Source organism: Salvelinus alpinus, chromosome 18, assembly GCF_045679555.1.
Source record: "Salvelinus alpinus chromosome 18, SLU_Salpinus.1, whole genome shotgun sequence".
NCBI lineage: Eukaryota > Metazoa > Chordata > Actinopteri > Salmoniformes > Salmonidae > Salvelinus > Salvelinus alpinus.
In genome coordinates this window covers 25,295,409-25,318,667 of record NC_092103.1, presented here as the reverse complement: position 1 = coordinate 25,318,667, position 23,259 = coordinate 25,295,409, and the positions used below count along the sequence as shown (strand labels likewise).

Genomic DNA, 23,259 nt, shown 5'->3' with positions numbered 1-23,259 from the left:
TGCTTCCTTCCTGATTACAGAGAAAGAGGGAGAAAGAAGCGTTGATCATTGAATCAGAGGAGAATTTTTTCCTTCAGAACTGAAGACATTTGGGCTGATAACAAAGCTCTTAACTAGCAGAACAGGAAACAGCCTTTCCGCATTCCATGGGGGCAAAACCTTTTTGTGTCCCCAGTCCTTGTGCCACGTAGAGAAGTCCCTGTAAGCAGGCATATACACAGTAGAAGTGAAATGTTAGTTGGCTTGCTTTTGTAGCCATTTCATTTTCTTTTACCTTGGATTATAGACACAGCAGTTAGTAAGGGAGCAGTCATGGAGAGGAGGGCCCCAAACTACTCCAAATGGGCGGAAAGGCGATCCACTGTGGTTTATGGTAGGTGAGGATTCTTAAATTGCAAAGCTTCCCTCGAAGGTGCATCCATGATGGGACTTGGTTTATGGTGCTTCTTCCTTTTCTGGCTGCCTTCCTCACTCACTCCTCAACATCGCAACACTGTTATACTCCACTTGCTTTTGTGTCAGACAATGAGTCACTTTTTTTCAACCCTGTTTGTGGTTCCTTCTATTATTTATCATTAAATAAAACTTGGTTTTGTACTTCAAATAATTATTTGGACACTACAGCATGCACCTCACATTTGGCCAGTACATTGTGTGCATTCTAATTTAACCACTATTAAAGGCCCAATGCAGCAGTTTTTAAGTACCTTATTGTAATAGTTTTCTATTAAAATTGTCAAAAAGAAACAATAGCATTTTATCAAAAAAAGTAAGAATTTAGCTAGGACTGTCTGGTGGGAGTGGTCTGAGTGGATAGGGGAAAATGAAAAAATGTCCATTATTGGCAGAGATGTTTGTAACTCTCTTTGTTATTGGTTCATTAACTCATTTACCACCTGGTGATGTCATGAGGCAAGCCAAAACTTGCCCCATGACATGCAAAAAACCTGCTGATTAGAAGGTCCTGTGTAGATTGTATTTTCACCCAGCAACTATCAGGAAATAACACAACGTTTTTTCACACTTTTACAGTGTTCATTTCATCAGCTGTTCAACAATATAATACCAAACACAATAAAAAACTAATTTTAACTGCACTGGGCCTTTAACCAATATTAGGCTAATATTGAATTCAATTGAGTAAAATGCACAAGCAGGCATAGTGGATTAGAGTTGCCTTTTATTTTGCTGGTTTGGGGCAAATTTGCATGGGATTGACTCAAATTAGTAATAGGACAGGCCAATAAAAAACAGCTACAAGACCAGATATGATGCAACAAGTATCTGTAGGCCATATCTCATAAAAACAAATAAGCTGATATTGTCTTTAAGAAACGAATTGACAGACCAAAGATAACTTCATCATCCCTGACTTGCCTAGCTAAATAAAGGTTACATTTATGATTTATTTTATTTTGTTAACCCCACAAGCAATGCGCTCTGCCACATTCGGCTCGTGGAGGATGCTGACTTTGGGCGCGGAATACAGCTCATGGGCCCAGTCTCCCGAAAGCCTTCGTCAACGACAGGCAGTGTTAAGCGAGAACGCTGAAGAAATGGACAGCATCGACATTGACCCGTCATGGAGAGAGCAGCAGATGGACGTTCCTCAACAGTATGATGCCATCCTGCACCTTGACGAGAGAGCAGCTTCAGGAGGGAGTCGTGGTAATCATAACATCATTCGTACACACGAAGCCCTCAATAGCACGCCATGGTCCAAGTCTAACAGGTAAAGTTGATAGTCCCTTTGATATTTTAAGTAGAAATTCTGCATCAATATTGACATTTAAAAGCCTGTGATATTCAATGAAGTTCATTTTAATATAGACCACATAGAGAATTCAATAAATCAGATTTGTTATATTAATACAGATTTTCTGAAGTGCCAAAATTCAGCATTTTGACATGTCCCTCTGTGCACCCTCTGTTACTTCCAGGAACATTTTAACCCACGTAACCGCAACATTTCTCAAAGTTTTCACCATCATTGTAAAGTACTAGTTATTTCTGAAGATTGTTATCATGTGATTAGTGATTCATAAACAATTTTAATAATAATAATGTTGATCATTTCGTTCGTTTTAATATGGTGAAACTATTCATTTTTAAATAATAATAATAAAAAAAAACATTGAACATTAATACTTCAAATCATAGTTTAAAAGCAGTTGAGATGGTTCTACTCTTTTTTGGCAATTTTCTAGTGTTTTGTGGTGGAAAACTGAGTGAGTCGAGCATAACACATCAACCTTGATAGACAGGCTAGAAATGTTTAACAAATTCAATTGCCCCTCTGTTGCACACAACAAGCTTCCATTTCCCCTGTCACAAGGGGATTTCTGCCTGATTTAAGATGAATCATCCACCCTGTTACACCGGTCAACCCTGTTAGTTTATTTTCCACTTAATAGGCACTTTAATAGTCTTTTTTTTACTCTCTGGGAAAACGTGTTTTTTATCAAGTTAAACATGTGCTCTTTATGACAAAATGTTAAAAATAGATTAAATAAAGTATTTGTCACCAAGGTAAACATCTCAAAAAGGAAACGAATTGATAGGACAAGTCGAACGACCCAGTAATGGTATTCTCAGGCTAGGCTAGCGCAATGACCTGAGGAATATTAACACTTTTGACAACTTTGATATGGAGGCTTTCTTCCCAGTAGCGTTTGTGCAAGGGATATTTTGTCTCTAATATCACTGAAAAGGTTACTCATTAATTTGCATTTTCATTCTGTTGCAATACATAATTACAGCCACCAGAAGGATTAAAACCTCACTCAACTCCTCTAGAAATCTACAAATCAAACACAGGCCATGAGTTATTAGGCACTATTACGCACAGGCATTTCTCAAAGTTTCTTTCTATCAACCTAAGAGGCTGTTCTGTTGGATTTATTGCAACATTGAGCTTATACCATACCATCAATAGCTCTCTTACATAGATGAGGTCAATTAAACACATTCAATAAATGTATAGCAGAGGCTGGTGGGAGGAGCTATAGGAGGATGGGCTCATTGGAATGACTGGAATGTAATTTCTGGAACGGTGTCAAACCTGTGGTTTCCATGTTTAATACCTTTCCATTTATTCCATTACGTCCTCCTATAGCTTCTCCCACCAGTCTGATGTATAGGCTATGAAAACCTGAATTCCAGTGATCCTTGAGGATAGTAAGTGACAGTGATGCCAAGCCGGCACAGAGGGAGATAAGCTCCTAAACCAGGGGGCATCCAAGCAGCTCAAACAGGGTCGTTGGCTCAGGGGGACAGACCGACCATGGTCGCACAGAAAGACCCGCCAGGCCACTGCCATCCCACCCACAGTCCCTAGTTGGGAAACACAGGACGACTTCCTAGGGAATATCTTCAGCAGTGAGCTGGTGGGGGAGGCTCATCTCCATTCAGTCTGATGTGAGTCAGTGATAAATAGCTGAAAATCTACATGCTCTCTGCTCTGTGAGCTTTAGACGACTCCTCTGCATTTACCCCATTTGACACAGAGCCGCTTAGATATCTATTTCCACTGCAAAGGCCCATGCTCCAGACATTGAATTTAAAAAATTACGTGCATGATGCAACCAATCTTTAAGCATGTGATCTTGGTTAACCACAGACACATGTCTGATACCTCCTTATGATTTCGATCAAATCCATTGGATACACAGATTAGCTCTATAGACAATGTGATTTTATGAATAGCTGAATATAGAATGTGGAGTATTTTTTAAATCACAAGATCTACCAGTCTAGTATCTCCTCACATCTACACCACAACACAATAATAACATTACAGTAGCACAGTTACAATGCATTTATTTTCTTATAGAGTAAACATGTTCTTTTAGAGTAAACACACCATTTTTACACTTAACCAGTACATCACTTGTTCCCTTTTACCTCACCACAGTCAGACATTTTCAGTGGTGCTCTTTTAACCCTGTGAGGTCTGTCTTTTGAATGTCTAGTGGCACTGTGATGCCCTGGTCAGGAGCCTGAGTAACAGTGGGTTGTGTTTCAAAGCCTGTACTGTTCTCAGCCTCCAGTGTTGTCCTGCTCAGTGAGTGTTTCACCTGTGTCATTGATTCTGTACTTTTTCCACATGTCTTGTTCCTTGTGTAGCGTGCTCCATTAGAGACTTTTGCTTCCAACCTTGTGTGGTGTAGCGTTGAATGGCATTGTGAACTTATTCACCTTTTCTTGCCACAGCCACTTTGGAGTACTGTGCTCGTGTAACAGTTGTTAAAATACTTTGTGAATTTCACCAGGTTCATATATTATTATAAACTGGGTCGGTCGAGCCCTGAATGATGATCAGACCATATACCAGGGGTATGACAAAACATGTATTTTTACTGCTCTAATTACATTGGTAAGCAGTTTATAATAGCAATAAGGCACCTTGAGGGTAAATAGAATATGGTCAATATACCACGGCTAAGGGCTGTATCCAGGCAATCTGCATTGCCTCATGCAAAAGAGCAGTGGTATGTTGGCCATATACTGTACACCACACTCCCTTGGGCCTTATTGCTTATAAACTGGGTGGTTCGAGCCCTGCATGCTGATTGGCTGACAGCCATGGTATGGGTATGACAAAACATTTATTTTTAGTGCTCTAATTATGTTGGTAACCAGTTTATAATAGCAAAAAGGCACCTCTGTTTGTGGTATATATGATGTGTGATGCGTGTTCCGCCGAGAACTAGGTATACAACTACACATTCACTCGCTATTGGGGAATAAGCTTTACAATTCTCAAAATGTCCACTTGTAACAGCATTACATACCTCTCTCAGTTCGGGGTCTTTGGCTGAGGCTTCCTCTATCTCTCTGGTAGTCAGTGCTTAGGGTGTAGAGCTCACTGCTAAAACCCTCACATACTGATCTGATCTGTGTGAGTGTTTTTCCGTCTGTGCGGTCACTCTCAGCAGGTAGCTTCTCACCTCTGAGGCGTTCTCTGGCTGCCTGGCCTCCATCACAGCTCGCACTCCCTCTGCTGTCGGTCTGATGCCTTTGGACTCATCTACTGTTGGGTTAGGATAACATTCCCTAACAATAGCCTGGTTTGCTTGTCTCATGTCTAAGCATGTTCTCATCTCATCATTTGCGTTTGGTACAATAATGACCACACCACTGTGTTTACCCATGGGGTAGGGCCATTAACAGGTTCTATGTCCATGTCCAAAAGTTTCTCTACATTTTGGTCTACCTTCTGCCTGAGGTTGAATGGTAGGCGCCTAAGCGGCTGGACCACTACTGGTTTCACGTTTGGGTCAATGTGCTGACTGATCCGTTTAATTGTACGTTTTCCCACTCCCTGGAACACTTGTGAGTACTGCTGTTGTAGTTAGTGCTTGGTGTGAAATAAAAAATAAAAAAGTAAAACATTTCACTGTTGCGACATCAGTACCTATTCTCAGAACCCCCAGTTTCATGTCTGGCTCTTTGCCCAGGAGTGGTTCTCCATTTCCTTTGATTACAATGAACTCTGCTTGATCAGCCCCCTCCTCTACTCCCTGTTCACCCATGTCTGCGTGGCCACGCACGCCTCCAACTCAATCATCAAGTTTGCAGACGACACAACAGTAGTAGGCCAGATTACCAACAATGACGAGACAGCCTACAGGGAGGAGGTGAGGGCCCTGGTGGAGTGGTGACAGGTAAATAACCTCTCCCTCAACATCAACAAAACAAAGGAGCTGATTGTGGACTTCAGAAGACAGCAGAGGGAGCACGCCCCTATCCACATCGACGGGACCGCAGTGGAGAAGATGGAAAGCTTCAAGTGTCTCGCCGTACACATCACTGACAATCTGAAATGGTCCACCCACACAGGCAGTGTGGTGAAGAAGGCGCAACAGTGTCTCTTCAACCTCAGGAGGCTGACAAAATTTGGCTTGGCCCCTAAGACCCTCAGAAACTTTTACAGATGCACAATTGAGAGCATCCTGTCGGGCTGTATCAGAAGGTGGTGCGGTCTGCCCAATGCATCAACGGGGGGCACACTGCCTGCCCTCCAGGACACCTACAGCACCAGATGTCACAGGAAGGCCAAAAAGATCATTAAGGACATCAACCAGCCGGGCCACAGCCTGTTCACCTACTATCATCCAGAAGGCGAGGTCAGTACATGTGCATCAAAGTTGGAACCGAGAGACTGAAAAACATCTTCTATCTCAAGACCATCAGACTGTTAAAATAGCCATCACTAGCCGGCTAATACCCGGTTACTCAACCCTACACCTTAAAGGCTTCTGCCCTATATACATAGACATGGAATCACTGGCCACTTTAATAATGTTTACATACTGCTTTACTCCTCTCATATGTACAGTACTAGTCAAAAGTTTGGACACACCTACTCATTCAAGGGTTTTTCTTTATTTTTACTATGTTCTATAAGACATCAAAACTATGAAATAACACACATGGAATCATGTAGTGACCAAAACAGTGTTAAATAAATGTAATATTTTATATTCCTCAAAGTAGCCACCCTTTGCCTTGATGACAGCTTTGCACACCCTTGGCATTCTCTCAACCAGCTTCACCTGAAATGCTTTTCCAACAGTCTTGAAGGAGTTCCCACACATGCTGAGCACTTGTTGGCTGCTTTTTCTTCACTCTGCAGTACAACACATCCCAAACCATCTCAATTGGGTTGAGGTCGGGTGATTATGGAGGCCAGGTCATCTGATGGAGCACTCCATCACTCTCCTTCTTGGTCAAATAGCCCTTACACAACCTGGAGGTATGTTGGGTCATTGACCTGTTGAAAAACAAATGATAGTCCCACTAAGAGTAAACCAGATGGGATGGTGTATCGCTGCAGAATGCTGTGGTAGCCATGCTGGTTAAGTGTGCCTTGAATTCTAAACAAATCACTGGCAGGGTCACCAGAAAAGCACCCCCAAACCATCACACCTCCTCCTCCATACCTCATGATGGGAACCACACATACGGAGAGCATCCACAACTATCTACAACTAAAAGCAAACATAACATATTTGATATCTAACTAGCTAGCAAGATAGCTACATTAGCTTCTGTATGTCTTGCCTTTTCAGCAGGTCGGTTTTGAATAGTTTAGCTACTCTCCACTTTGTGAATGCAAATACGAGGTTCAGTCTCGACCTTAGTCTTGGCCCGGGCTCTATCTATAGAGCCAGATAGCTGCCAAAAGGTTGAACGTACGTATCATTAGGATCGTAAGAAAAGCCATGTGTGAAACATGAAACAAACGTTAAATTTAATCTGTGAACATACAAACACAATGTTACGATTACGGACTAACATTTAGGCTTGAACAAATCTAGTGTTGCAATTCTGACATACAATAATACCTTTCAGAGTTTTGGCAGTTTCATCTCACCAACAAACAAACATAAAAAACGTACACCAAACTGCCTGTGAGAAGTGCTACGCGAACAAGCATAACACAGTATAAAAAAAACGTAAATCAGCGAAACCAGAAAGAGGTATCCCGCACATTTTCAAGTTAAGTCTCTATTACTCAGTTGAGTTTACTTCACATTTAGGTAGCTAATGTAATGGATTTGTTTGCCAGAGCAAGTCTAGATAGCACTAGCTGTATATTGCCTACAACAGTGACGTTTCAGTCCGCTAGGTGTATCTGTACAGCATGGGCATATCTCTGGGTGATGTGGACATCCCCATGCATGCACCTGCATCAAAATATGACTAATTCAATATTGCACCATCCCATTCTCTGGGCTCTGTCTGCAATCAAAACCAGTAGTATCTACCAGGAATAATGAAACATCTATTATTATTCTATTAATAATGTATGACCCCTGGAGTCTTTGACACTCAAAATAATTTTGTATAGACTATTTTGACATTTATTTCATCACTCAAAATCTTGCCAAAGCATATTCTCTATGAGTTAATATGAATTTAAAATAATTTGACATGATTTATATGAATAGGGTCATGAACATTTGGACTTTGAAATTAACATGGGAGAGGTTAAACATAGGCTACATAAGCTTATTCCCACACTCTTAGGTAGTCTCCGTATAGGCTTTTCCTCCATCGCAACACTGCTGCCCAGTTGAAGAGCTTGTGATCTCCATGCAGCACCACACGCCTTCGGAAAAGCACCCCTCAGCCTCAGAAGATGCCCCTCTGGAGGCATGCAGCCATAGAGTCATTATACTCTAATATAGGCCTATTTGTCTACTAGCCAAATAAAAGTGCAGAGCATGCATGATGCGTGCAACTCATCATTCCAACATATTTGAACATTTAATTCATCCTTCATTCAGTATGTCATCCATTCTGTAATTTGTCTGAGTTGCAATAGAACAGCCTTATCTGTTTGTTTATTGAAATTAATGTGTGCATTCAAAATTATCTACAGTCTCCAAAGTTCTTTTGCCTATCACTTTAATAATTCAATGTTTTATTTAGGCCTATTCATGCAGTGACTGATAAGGAAAACAGTACTGGCAATAAGAATAGGCTATAGAAGGCTTAATCAAGCTAGCCGTCCTGATTACTTCCTGGTCTCATTCTTGCTGGTATCAAACATTTTTAAAAGTATCTATAGGAGACCGAATGCGATCGGACCACCATCTAATTGGCCTCCATATAACTCTTACAGAATTTCCATGTGGACAGGGAAATTGGAAATTGTATCAAAGCCTATTGGATGACACTTTGTTCTTAAATAAGAAAATAATAGGTCTCCCCCATGAGACCCTCTCCGGGATACCGTCTTCTGGACTCCGGGTCTTGCTGTATCTGTGAGGAACAAAAACTAAACTCCCTCCTTTTACCTCTGGAACCGTCCCCAACTATACGGGAGTAACATTTCTTCCCCCAGTTCCTCCTCCCGTGTGCTGCAATTCTGGCAGCTTTATGGGACCCGTCCAACTGGTGAGCAATCAGCCCTTGATTACTCACCAACCACAATCAGCCCCAATTAGTCCTGGCCGGAGAGCCCGTCGAGACCTGGCACGTCCAGCAGAGGGAGCCATCGCCTTGTGATGTATATCGCCTCGACGAGTCTCCCCTTGGTGGCTGACCTGCTGTACGCCACCCCACCCACCTCCCCCCCTCCCTTAGCTCTGTTGGAGAGGGGACTGTCATCAGTGCGACGCATGTCTCCCTTCTCGATAGGGCATCCGTGTTTCCATGTTTCGCCCCTGACCTGTGCACAACAGGAAAAGAGAAGCGTTGAAGGGACAAGAACCACCTGGTGACCCGATCGTTTTTGTCCCTTCACCTGGCCATACAGACCAGGGGAGCATGGTCAGTGAACAGGGTGAAGTGGGTACCTAACAGGTAACTTGAGAGTGTCTAGCACCCACTTCACCGCTAGACACTCTTTCTCAACAATAGAGTACTTTTTCTCTATGGGTATCAGCTTTCCGCTTATGTACATGATGGGGTGCTCCTCCCCATTGTGTATCTGGGACAGAACGGCCCCTAGTCCCGTGTCAAATGCATCCGTCTGGACCAACATTGGCACCTGGAAATCGGGCGTTACGAGAATCGGATGGGAGCACAGCGCTTCCTTCAGGCGCCTGAACGCCGCTTCTGTCTCGTCCGTCCATTTCACTGTTTTCGGGAGGCGGGCCCTGGTTAGAATGGTGAGGGGGGAAGCTATAGCCGCAAAGTTGGGGATAAACCGGATATAGTATCCTGCCAGTCCCAGGAAGGACTTGACCTGTGTCTTGGTGCGTGGAACGGGCCAGTCACGTATCGCGTGAACCTTCCTCTCCTGGGTCCTGACCATAACACGGCCAAGGTTGTCCTCTCGTGCCACATCTTCAACAGGCTCAAGTGGTAAATCTGTTGGGGTTTCCGTCTCCCCGGCTGCCGTACGTGGTAATTGACAGGTCCCAGCTTCTCTATCACCTCGTATGGCCCCCATGTTGCCAGGAACTTACTTTCGGCCGTGGGGATTAAGACCAACACTCTGTCTCCCACCTGGAATTCTCTGGGCTGGGTTCCCCGGTTGTAGACCTGGGCTTGGGCGCGTTGGGCCTTCTCCATATGTTCCCTTACCACTGGCCATATGGCTGTCATCCGCTCCCTCGTCATCTCCACGTGCTCTACCACGCTGCGTAAGGGGGTCGGTTGAGCTTCCCACACCTCCTTGGCGAGGTCCAGTAGGCTGCGTGGCCTCCTCCCGTAGAGGAGTTCAAAAGGGGAAAAACCAGTGGAGGACTGGGGTACTTCTCGGATTGAGAACATTAGGTGGGGTAGTAGCTGGTCTCAGTTCCTCCTGTCCTGCTCGATGACCTTCCGCAGCATTTGTATGAGAGTTTTATTGAACCGCTCGACGAGCCCATCCGTCTGCGGGTGAAAGACAGAGGTCCAGATCTGCTTGATCTGCAGGAGAGCACACAGATCTTTCATTAGGCAGGACATAAACTCAGTACCTTGGTGTCAGGATCTTGTTCCGGATGCCCACCCGGCTAAAGAGGTGGAACAGCTCTCGGGCGATTTCCTTGGATACTGCCGCCCGTAGGGGAATGGCCTCGGGATACCGGGTGGCATAATCTACTATTACCAAGATGTACCGGTGTCCTCGTGCTGTTTTTACCAGGGGTCCCACTATGTCCATGGCGATACGTACAAAGGGCACTCGATGATCGGTAGGGGGACCCGTGTGTTTCCGAAGTGTGCTTTTAGGGCAGTGATTTAACACTCCGGGCAGCTGCGACAATAGTCTGCCACGGCCCTCCTCATCCTGGGCCAGTGTAACCGGGTGGCGATCCGTTCCCGGGTCTTCTCCATTCCCAGGTGCGCCCCCAACATGTGGGTGTGGGCCAGCTGAAGAATGCTTCCCACGTACCGTCGGGGCAGCAACAATACCTCTCGAAGTTCCCCCTGTTGGCGCGACACCTGATACAAAAGGTTATTCTTGATTTGGAAATGGGGGTATTGCCAGTCACTCACCCCCAGAAGTAGCTGTCCATCCACCGCTATCACTTGGGCTGCGGCAGCTTTCAAGTTCGGATCCTCCCACTGGGCAGTCCCGAATTGTCCCCTCAGTTCGCCCCCAGCGGGTGTCTCGACTGGACCCTCGAAATCGAAGAGGGGGAGGCTGGGCTCCTCCTCCAGTGGTTCCCCAGGGGGGTTGGGTTCCGGCGCCCCCTCCGATTCGGACCCGTAGATACAGGTTGGTCAAACGTTTGCTTCCGGGCCACACAGGCGATGGGTCGTCCTCACTCTCATCTTCGGCCGGCTCATACCTTTTTCCTCAGCTCGTGCCCCCACAGGGCTGCAAACAGCGGACAATCTCGTCCCACTAGGAGAGGTACCGGCAACTCTGGTATGGCACCCACCATCATCTGGCAGCTGCCTTGTGGCGTCACAATGTTGGCCCATACGGTTGGATACTGCTTTGTCACCGTGAACACAGGAAATGGACATCTCCCTACCACGTTCGGTCTCCTGGTTCACCAGGCTCGTGGTTACGAGCGTAACCATACTCCCGGAGTCTAATAGAGCTTCCGTGTCATGTCCGTCAACTTTCACCGGGACCATGGGTACAGTTGATTCGTGGTGTGCCCAACAGGAGGTGACGTAGTTCACTGCGTGACCCACCTCGCCTCTGGGGCTTGCTGATGGCATCGACTCCTCTCGAGCCAGGCAATTCCAGGCAATGTGCCCCCGGGCGCCACACTCAAAACACCTCCTTTGGTCTCCATCTACCTGGGGTCGTCGGTGGCGGGTCGGCCCTACCCCAGTCGTCTCTCCACGTGTTTGCGGTCCTTTGGCCCTGCTGACTGTTGGTTCGGGGTACACAGCAGGGGGGCTGTCCTTCAGTCCCTGACTTGCCCCGGCTCCCACTCAGCAGGGCCTGAGTGTTCTGATGCGTCTCAATTGCTTCCAGGAGGCCCTCCAAGGTCTGGGGCCCGCATAGACTCGCTGCCCTCTTCATGTCATGGGGCAACGCCCGTAAGAAGCGATCCAGGACCACTTTGTCTAGGATGGAGAAGGTGGATACGTCGGTTAGGAGCCATGCCCTGGTGACGCGCAGTAGGTCGCTCATCTGGGCTCGGGGGGATGCATCGGCTATGACCCCCAGTTGTGGAACAGTTGAGCCCGATGGGCCAGGCTGTACCAGCAGCGGCTGAGTATCTCCCGTTTGAGTCCGTCGTAGTTAGCTGCCTGTTCGTCGTTCAGGTCCCAATACGCCTTTTGGGCATTCCCAGAGAGGAAAGGGCCAACAGACTTGCCCACTTTGGCCTTGGCCATCCTTCCCGTAGTGCTGTCCGTTTAAACGTACAGAGGTATGTTTCGATGTCATCGTCTTCCGTTAGCTTGATTGATGTGATTTAGTAGACACTCCTCATTGTATCTTCCTGATTTCCTCAACGAGGCAGACGTTTTGTTGCAAAAATTAACAACATTTTTCTTGAATCTTCAACATAGAAATGCTAAGAAAAATTTGTTACAGAAACTCGATACAAATAATGGAGTCATCCATGATTAACCAAATTATATTACGAAAGAGGAAGCAAAATATTTTAAGCATATGCTTTCTTTTCAGTCTCCTCCATTTCAACCGAATGATGTTAACTGTAAGGATTTCTTTCCTAATAATAATAATAATAATGTCAAATGAACACATTTACAGAAAGACCTGTGTGAAGGCCAACTTACAGAAGAGGTACTTTGAGGCAATTAAATATTTTCAGTCTGGAAAAACACCAGGACTTGATGGTATACCAGTAGAGGTATACCAGACCTTTTTTGATGTACTCAAAGATCCATTATTAGCATGTTTTAATTACTCCCATAAAAATTGTAGACTTTCAGGTACACAGATGGGTCGCGTAGTGTGTTACTAATGGTTTTCTTTGAGACTGTGGTCCCAGCTCTCTTCAGGTCATTGACCAGGTCCTGCCGTGTAGTTCTGGGCTGATCCCTCACCTTCCTCATGATCATTGATGCCCCACGAGGTGAAATCTTGCATGGAGCCCCAGACCGAGGGTGATTGACCGTCATCTTGAACTTCTTCCATTTTCTAATAATTGCGCCAACAGTTGTTTCCTTCTCACCAAGCTGCTTGCCTATTGTCCTGTAGCCCATCCCAGCCTTGTGCAGGTCTACAATTTTATCCCTGATGTCCTTACACAGCTCTCTGGTCTTGGCCATTGTGGAGAGGTTGGAATCTGTTTGATTGAGTGTGTGGACAGGTGTCTTTTATACAGGTAACGAGTTCAAACAGGTGCAGTTAATACAGGTAATGAGTGGAGAACAGGAGGGCTTCTTAAAGAAAAACTAACAGGTCTGTGAGAGCCGGAATTCTTACTGGTTGGTAGGTGATCAAATACTTATGTCATGCAATAAAATGCAAATTAATTACTTAAAAATCATACAATGTGATTTTCTGGATTTTTGTTTTAGATTCCGTCTCTCATAGTTGAAGTGTACCTATGATAAAAATTACAGACCTCTACATGCTTTGTAAGTAGGAAAACCTGCAAAATCGGCAGTGTATCAAATACTTGTTCTCCCCACTGTATATATGGGGCATACAACAATTCTGGTATTGCAACTATGTAGCTTGTTTCTGGGCACCACAGCACAATTGAAAAATATATGGCACATGGAAACCAAATGAGGGGGGTCTATGGTGACAGGTGGGATAGGCTGAGAGTGGCTGAGGGGTGGGATTAAAGAGCTTATATTTGGTAATGTATTATTGTTATGTGAATGCTTTATATAAAAGTACCATGTATGTAAAATATATGTATATATGTGTCAGAAAAGCTGTAAAAAATCTAAAAATATAGTTGTCCTCCGTAGAGTGGGGGTGGTGGATGGGTTAATAAAAAATATAAACAATTATAGGCTATTGATAGTCTTGACCATTTGGGACCCCTTGGCTATTTCAGTCGTGACAGGTTATAGCCAAGACTTAATCAATATTTTGTTTTGTCTCATTTATTGATATGAATATAGCCTCTGCGTGATGGGGTTGTGCAACGCAAATGGCTATAACAAGCCTACATACAGAGTGGAATTCACGAATACAACAGTCAAAATGCCTAATATAAGGCCTACAGTTCATGCTCCTAAATACTGGAAAAGTGTGATTCATTAGGTTACATGATCACCACAGCCCCACGCGACTATAAAAATAAATTATGCAATTATATAGCCATTAAATAACACACAACAGCATGGCATATTTAGATAGTGGAATAGGCCTAGCCTAAATCAGATTTACTTTCTATTTTGCAGCTCAGACCTTTATTCTAGACAAGGCTCTTCTGTGTCTTTATAGAATCATTCTCACAAAAGTAATTTGCTGAAGGCCCAAGCCTATACTACGTCATCTACTGGTATAACGTCTTTATCGAATGCCATTCTAAAATAAGCTCTTGACTTTTATTTTGATCATTAAAACGGAAGATGCAAAGCAACTCTATCATCTGGCCTAGAAGTTGCTTGATTGACTAGCTAACTTCGACTAGCTAAGTTTGTTTCATGTCCTTTGCAGATGCCACATTCCTGACAAAAGTTTGTACATATAAAAAAGATCTGTAACTGAGTAAAGCGAGACGTAAGTAAGAATTAAACGATTATATTTTGATTCATAGTCTTAACATATGGTTTGTACGTTTACGTATCTATTTTAACGGTTACTTTTCATGTTTCACGCATGGCTTTTCTTACAATCCTAACAATTTATGTATGGATTTTCTTACGAGCTTAATGATACATACGTTCAAACTTTTGGCAGTTATCTGGCTGATATCTATCGTTTTCCCCCGTTGGCCATCCAGTTCCCATTTCTTTGGGTTAGATAGGGTCCGAGCTGCTTGGTCAGGTTGTGTGCTACCCTTATCTGCTAAATGGGCATCGACATTCCATTCATATCCATTCAAATCTGTCTGAGCTGGCACTGCCTCCAGAAACTGGCCATTCATTGTGCAGCTGTAAATATGGCTGCAAACTTGGACCAGACAGGGAAATTGAATACAGAGGTTCAGGCAGACTGGAGGTGCGATTTTGTAACGATCGCCCGGGTGGCGCAGTGGTCTAGGGCACTGCATCGCAGTGCTAGCTGCGCCACCAGAGTCTCTGGGTTCACCCCCAGGCTGGGCTGGGTTCGCGCCCAGGCTCTGTCGCAGCCGGCCGCAACCGGGAGATCCGTGGGGCGACGCACAATTGGCATAGCGTCGTCCGGGTTAGGGAGGGTTTGGCCGGTAGGGAGGGTTTGGCCGGTAGGGATATCCTTGTCTCAGTATGTAAAAAATGTAATAAAAATGTATCCACTCTACTGTAAGTCGCTCTGGATAAGAGCGTCTGCTCTTGGCCGGTAGGGATATCCTTGTCTCAGTATGTAAAAATGTAATAAAATGTATGCACTCTACTGTAAGTCGCTCTGGATAAGAGCGTCTGCTAAATTACTAAAATGTAAAATGTAAATGTAACGTTTGAATCACATTGGATGACCTCTGGTGACTTATTAGTGCTTTTGAACATAAACAAATAATAAAACAATTTACATATTGCAGCTTTAACGGTCATTGACATGGCTGACATCGGCTCCTCAATTCTCTCAGACTGAGAAAATAGTTCCAACATGCGGGCTAGCGTTAGCTTTGTGCCTTCCTCCAGTAACTTTGTGCATAGTCTGATGTAGGCTACATTTGCTAAGAATAGCATTCCTGATCTGATTCTCAGTATCACCGGAAAAATCTGTCTCTTGCACCCTGCCTAAGGCGAGTGCTAAATAGTTGTACAGTCTCTCCTTCCCTTTGTGCAATTTTCTGAAATGTTATGCAGGCAAATGCTGTGTTAACTTGTGGAATGAAGAAGATTCAATGCTCTGATCGCAGCTCCATAATCCGCATCATCCGGTCCAGAAAAAGTAGAGCTCTCCTGCCTTGACAGTTGCACACAATGTGGACCTTTTCTGTAATCAGTAGTGCCACAAAAGCCTACAAGAGGCACTCTTTTCAGGCCACTTAGATACAATGATTTTCACTTCAAGTAGTGACGTCATACATCAAGGATGCCCACTGGTGTCAAACCCAGTAAACTACATGACAGTATGATTTTATATGTTTAGCGCGTTTAGCCTACCAACAAATCCTAACTTATTATACATGTTTCATGTAGGCTTAATGTTTCATCGAATACATTATTAAACACAAATTAAATACAGGCTCTTTGTGCGTCCTTAGTAAATAATTATTAGAAACTCTCTGTCACTCACATCCATCCAGTCACTCACATCCATCCAGTCACTCACATCCATCCAGCTCCATCCGCAGAGCGCTCCTGAACTGGTCGAGTACCGATAGGCTAATTTTGGTCACATGCGCTGATTGTTAGGGACCAGTAAATCATTGGATCGGAGTCTCTGAATTGGTTGCGTTGTACAGACAGCGAGCGATGAAGTGAGATTCAGGAGGAAACAACCCCGTAATAGTTCATTGCTATGTTATTGGAATCGATAATTGACACTTGCAGACAAAACATAACTGTTTTGTGTACTTTTCTTTTCTTCTGGAGACTCAAAATACTTTTTCTGGGGTCTTTCAACTGGTGTTTCAACATTGACTAGATGTTGCCAATACCGAAAAGATACACGCGTGTGTTTCATTTCGGCATTTTTCCTGTCGTGGCTGCATGATCTATTTAGTTGGAGCAGGCTGATATGGATGTAATATGTGGAATGAATTGGAGAATATATCATTCGATAGGTTGAAGTGCATTTGGCACATATTGCGATTGAATGCAAACTTTATTTAATTATATTTCGAATTTCTTTGAGAATGGACAAAAAGGAAAGGATTTACACAGAAAATCGATGTATTTTCTTAAAACACAAGCCATACACTAATGCAAACCTGTGGTCTGGCTAAGTGTGTTTGTTGTGATGCTTCTGCCCTCCATTTCCACTGACACCAGTTTGGATTTTTATTGTTGGATCTGTGCGTTTCCAGAATGGCTCGCTTCGCAGAAGGTCTACCCACCCGCTATGGAGCTGGAGCAGGTGGAGGAGGCAGAGGTGCGCCCGGCGCAGGCAGAGGGGGCGCCCGGGCTGGTGGACCTCCAGGCGGCCAAAGGATGTACAAGCAGTCGATGGCTCAGAGAGCCAGGACTATGGCCATATACAACCCTAACCCTGTCAAACAGAACTGCTTCACTGTCAACCGATCCTTGTTCATCTTTCGAGAGGACAATCTCATTAGGAAGTATGCTAAGCGAATAACCGAATGGCCATATCCTTTCCTACACAAAACCAGGGTACACATTGGTATTTGTATAACGTACATATCCTCATTTGACAAACACGCATTGGTAGATTTTGATTAAGAAACATGACACAGGGAGTGAAGCGCTTATATTTTATTTCAATGTTTGCTTTTACTGAACATGACAAATGTATGCCATTTGTCACCATTTCGAATCTCATCTGTAAGTGTACTCAATCGATTATTACATTATAGGAAGTATCCCTATTCTGGTGTAAACGATTAGTTCATTAAACCTTTTGCTTAACACCTGGTACACCTGTCACTCAGTGTTCTGCCTGATTGGACACGAGAAAGGATTTTCCTCCAATAATAGTGTTAACATATACAGTTTAATGACTTGGCGAGATATCCTATGTACCGTGTACACATTCACGAATTGTGCACGACTGCTTTTTACTTCAAACATATTTGATTGTGATCCGCAATTGCCAACTACCTATTCGCTAGATTCAGTTTCAATTGTAAACGAGCGAGTTTAATCTCTGCAATGTGTATGTATGTTTTTAGTTATCTCAGCGCCTGCTTCTCTTGGATTAGGGTTCGTTTTTTAATTCACCTCTGTATTCCGTCTCGTTTGCACATTGCCTGTTTGTTATCAGTGTCATTTCAACTGTTGCTGTTCACCGATTTGTCCGTTTCCATGGTAAGGTGAGCGAGCGCCCAGTGAGTTGGAGACCGCTGGCACTGAGGTTGTAAAACGCCTCGCCTAAAGGGCAGATTCCACCATTAATTTTTCGTATTTGTCCACTCAGTCGAGTAAGGCTCGTTTTGGCCTTTTTGCAAGGGCAAAGTGCAGTGTTAGGCTTCTGGCGGGCCCTGGGCACACGATTCTAGGTTGATATGTCGATGGGTCAGTAAAGCCTTCCAATTCCTCCCCGACTCGCTATTCCACAAAGGCCTCCCCTCGCGGCGAATGACCAGAATTTTTTTTGTAGAATGATTCAACCATAGAAAACGGATTGAAATGCAGCCCAGGCTCTTAGCAACCCTGCATGGGCAGAGTATGGTCTATTGTTGTAGTGTGTGGGATTAGCCTACCATCTTTTATTTCTGTCCATATGTAGCCATGCTGTGTGAATTAGGATATCTTTTGGACTCCTGTTCAGTCAATGTCATTAATTGGTTAACTGAGCTCAATGAGTCAGTGACTTCCTAAAGCTGAATATATGTTCTGCTCTGCTCATCCAAATAGATCAATCTGTTCTGTGGCACCTCAGGTGGGTGGTGGCAGTGGGACTGTTTTAGTGACGCTCATTGTACACAAACACTGTTGAGGCAACTCTCACCAGCCTTTACACAATTTGGGTATTTGCCTATTTTCTTTTTTTAATCTAGGTTATTCAATGTCAATACAGAGATATTTACCGCTATGGGTTAAGACTAAGATACTTACATGTCGGAGTTAGTGTTTTTTTTTTTTTATTGTGCATGAAATTCTCTGTCATGGCTTGTGTTCCTTAACCTGCACACTCCGTTTGAGTACTTGATCCTGGCCACCATCATCGCCAACTGCATCGTACTGGCTCTGGAGCAGCACCTACCAGCCAATGACAAGACCCCCATGTCAGAACGTCTGGTAAGCCACTCATCACGCTGCGTCCCAAATGGATGGTTGTGTACCAAATGGCACCCTATTCCCCATTGTCTTCCGTCAGATGGTGTCATTCTAACACGACACGCAGGAGCCAGAGTGGACAATGTAAGGAATAGGATTCCATTTGGGACACAGCCTATGATAACGATACCTATCACACTTTCTATAACTTTACTCAGTGCTCCAATTTATATACTTATACAGTATTGTCTTCTGTTTGTTTGCTGTAAAAGTGTAGAATATGTGTTCTTTTTGCTCATTTTGAGCTTTCCACCACTTGAACTCAGTGATGAGGCAGCCCAGTCAGCCCTAAACAACACCTCCCAGAGGGCCCTGAGTCCCAGACACACCTCCAGTACATGGGAGAGCAGCACCCCTTCCTCATTAGTGTCTGGAAGCATGGAGATGTGTGTGTCTCCCCCTCCTCCCAGGTATCATTCTGTAAGTCAGTTGAGCCTGACACTGAGCAGGCTTTGATCCCCCCCTTCTCCTCCACAGGCCCCTTGTTCCCCCGCCTGCTCACACGCGTAGCTTAAACCCCCGTTTGAACTCTGCCAGTCGAGTCATTAAACCAATGCCGTTTAAGCTGTGAAAAGCTTGAATTGTATCTTTTCACTTGAAGGTGTGAAAGAATGAAGCCGGAGGGGCTGCCACGTAGCCATTGAAGGATTGTGGTGCTGTTTCTCTAACACAGCGTCTTCAGGCAGGACACATAGAATAGCATTACATTGTTCAGCACTTAGCTCACAGATCGGTCTTAAGGATGTTTTGACTCTTGGGAGTCTGTATAAAATAGAGGAAAAGGCATAAAAGGCTCTGCTGCAACAGCTTGGCGAGATAAGGTTAATGACTCCCCTCAAATGCAGCCAACTGCTCCTGTTCTCAATTATCTCCGTAATTGTGATGTAACATCAGCAGTGGCGTAGTGGCACAAGAAAATACAAGGTACTCGACATCTGAGAAACTGATTAGTGTTTGAGAGAGAATATACAACTCCCCTCTTCCTTTCTCCCTCCTTCCACTCAAGAAGAAACATGGAATACCAGCGTATTTTATGGTCCAGGGTGAATAGATTGAGGTGTGTCTGTTAAGTGGAGCTCATGATAATAGAACATTGTCAACAGGCGTTGTTGTTCAGATCCATAGCAGAGTTTTACCCTCATGGTCCCCTGTGATTTCCCCTCTGCCCCTCAAGAGGCATTTACTTTAGATGGAGTCTTCATTATTCATGACATCTATACCTTATGTTAACAAACAGTCTACTGTACTACATAATTCATTTATGGATGGACCCTCCAGCCTAGCCATTATAAACTCAGCAAAAAAGAAACGTCCCTTTTTCAGGACCCTGTCTTTCAAAGATAATTAGTAAATATCCAAATAACTTCACAGATCTTCAATGTAAAGGGTTTAAACAGTGTTTCCCATGCTTGTTCAATGAACCATAAACAATTAATGAACATGCACCTGTGGAACGGTCGTTAAGACACTAACCGCTTACAGACGGTAGGCAATTAAGGTCACAGTTCTGAAAACTTAGGACACTAAAGAGGCCTTTCTACTGACTCTGAAAAAGACTGATGCCGAGGGTCCCTGCTCATCTGTTTGAACGTGCCTTATGCATGCTCCAAGGAGGCATGAGAACTGCAGATGTGGCCAGGGCAATAAATTGCAATGTCTGTACTATGAGACACCTAAGAGAGCGCTACAGGGAGACAGGATGGACAGCTGATGGTCCTCGCAGTGGCAGACCACGTGTAACAACACCTGCACAGGATCGGTACATCCAAACATCACACCTGCGGGACAGGTACAGGATGGCAACAACAACTTCCCAAGTTACACCAGGAAGGCACAATCCCTCCATCAGTGCTCAGACTGTCCGCAATAGGCTGAGAGAGGCTGAACTTGCTGGACAAGACAGGACTAGCAAAAAGTGCTCTTCACTGACGAGTCGTGGTTTTGTCTCACCAGGGGGTGATGGTCGGATTCGCGTTTATCGTCGAAGGAATGAGGCCTGTACTCTGGAGCGGGATTGATTTGGAGGTGGAGGGTCCGTCATGGTCTGGGGCGGTGTGTCACGCATCATCGAACTGAGCTTGTCATTGCAGGCAATCTCAACGCTGTGCGTTACAGGGAAGACATCCTTCCTGCAGGCTCATCCTGACATGACCCTCCAGCATGACAATGCCACCAGCCATACTGCTCGTTCTGTGCGTGATTTCCTGCAAGACAGGAATGTCCGTGTTCTGCCATGGCCAGCAAAGAGCCCTAATCTCAATCCCATTGAACACGTCTGGGACCTGTTGGATCGGAGGGTGAGGGCTAGGGCCATTCCCCCCAGAAATGTCCGAGAATTTATAGGTGCATTGGTGGAAGTGGGGTAACATCTCACAGCAAGAACTGGCAAATCTGGCGCAGTCCATGAGGAGGAGATGCGCTGCAGTACTTAATGCAGCTGGCGGCCACCACAGATACTGACTGTTACTTTTAATTTTGACCCCCCCTTTGTTCAGGGACACATTATTCAATTTCTGTTAGTCACATGTCTGTGGATCTTGTTCAGTTTATGTCTCAGTTGTTGAATCTTGTTATGTTCTTACAAATATTTACACGTTAAGTTTTCTGAAAATAAACGCAGTTGACAATGAGAGGGTGTTTCTTTTTTTGCTGAGTTGATAACGTGTTAGGATGAATGCGTTAATCTCACTGATTGAAAATGGTGTCCAAGATTACTGTTGGTCTTCTGGTGTAGGCTATGTTTTCACTTCCCCTCTTTCCTTCTCCTCTTTTCATCCACGAAGAGAGGGTTCCATTCCTTGACCCATTCTCCACATGCTGGTAGAAAAGTAAAAGAAACAATCCCCCTTCTTTTCCCCCCTCTCTCTCTTTTGCCATGCTTCATTTCCCTCTCCCTTGTTCCCTGTCTCTCTCTGCAGGATGACACAGAGCCCTACTTTATTGGAATATTCTGTTTCGAGGCTGGCATTAAGATTATCGCCTTGGGCTTTGCATTTCACAAAGGCTCGTACCTCCGCAACGGCTGGAACGTAATGGACTTTGTGGTCGTCCTCACTGGGTGAGTCCTTGGCCTGCCGTGTGTGTTATGTGTGTGCTTATTTGTATGCGTTTTATGAATGTGTTTGGGGCACATTCCTTAGTGGTGCATTTGCCTGGAATTTGCCTTTTCCACTATTGCGCTATACTTAATGATTAACACTGTCCTACAAAGAATATTAATGCAAAGCAACCGAAAGTGACATTTAAATAAAAAATAATTCTGTTATACCAATGTATTGTCCAATATTGCTCATGAAATTTGCTCATGAAAGTCTTTGTTTTGACTCTCCCTTTATGATGCAAGGGCTCAGTGGAAGCTCGAGGTAATAGGCTAACTCGGCCAAAGGTAAAAATGAGTAGAACATCAAATCAAATTTTATTTGTCACATACACATGGTTAGCAGATGTTAATGCGAGTGTAGCGAAATGCGTGTGCTTCTAGTTCCGACAATGCAGTAATAACCAACAAGTAATCTAACCTAACAATTCCACAACTACTATCTTATACACACAAGTGTAAAGGGATAAAGGATATGTACATAAAGATATATGAATGAGTGATGGTACAGAACGGCATAGGCAAGATGCAGTAGATGGTATAGTGTACAGTCTTGACATATGAGATGAGTAATGTAGGGTATGTAAGCATAAAGTGGCATAGTTTAAAGTGGCTAGTGATACATGTATTACATAAAGATGGCAAGATGCAGTAGATGATATACAGTACAGTATATACATATACATATGAGATGAGTAATGTAGGGTATGTAAACATTATATTAAGTGGCATTGTTTAAAGTGGCTAGTGATACATTTTTACATAATTTCCATCAATTCCCAATATTAAAGTGGCTGGAGTTGAGTCAGTATGTTGGCAGCGGCCACTAAATGTTAGTGGTGGCTGTTTAACAGTCTGATGGCCTTGAGATAGAAGCTGTTTTTCAGTCTTTCGGTCCCTGCTTTGATGCACCTGTACTGACCTCGCCTTCTGGATGATAGCGGGGTGAACAGGCAGTGGCTCGGGTGGTTGTTGTCCTTGATGATCTTTATGGCCTTCCTGTGACATTGGGTGGTGTAGGTGTCCTGGAGGGCAGGTAGTTTGCCCCCGGTGATGCATTGTGCAGACCTCACTACCCTCTGGAGAGCCTTACGGTTGTGGGCGGAGCAGTTGCCTCTACACCTGCATTACTAGCTGTTTGGGGTTTTAGGCTGGGTGTCTGTACAGCACTTCGAGATATTAGCTGATGTACGAAGGGCTATATAAAATAAAATTGATTGATTGATTGAGTTGCCGTACCAGGCGGTGATACAGCCCGACAGGATGCTCTCGATTGT

General features: G+C 44.3%; 1 protein-coding gene across 7 annotated transcripts in view; it reads left to right on the top strand.

Moving 5' to 3' along the window:
• The first annotated feature begins 212 nt into the window (after positions 1–212).
• The window catches only part of cacna1bb (calcium channel, voltage-dependent, N type, alpha 1B subunit, b), a 224,881-nt gene continuing 201,834 nt past the window's right edge, over positions 213–23,259 (top strand). For 6 of the 7 annotated variants that reach the window (XM_071350768.1, XM_071350763.1, XM_071350765.1 and 3 more), the window contains exons 1-5: positions 213–373; positions 1,432–1,732; positions 16,956–17,234; positions 18,741–18,846; positions 21,804–21,943. In XM_071350768.1, the coding sequence (XP_071206869.1) occupies positions 313–373; positions 1,432–1,732; positions 16,956–17,234; positions 18,741–18,846; positions 21,804–21,943 (887 nt within the window). In that variant the 5' untranslated portion in view covers positions 213–312. Of the gene's footprint in view, positions 374–1,431; positions 1,733–16,349; positions 16,432–16,955; positions 17,235–18,740; positions 18,847–21,803; positions 21,944–23,259 lie in introns of those variants that run through there. The other variant, XM_071350766.1, reaches the window with a different exon arrangement.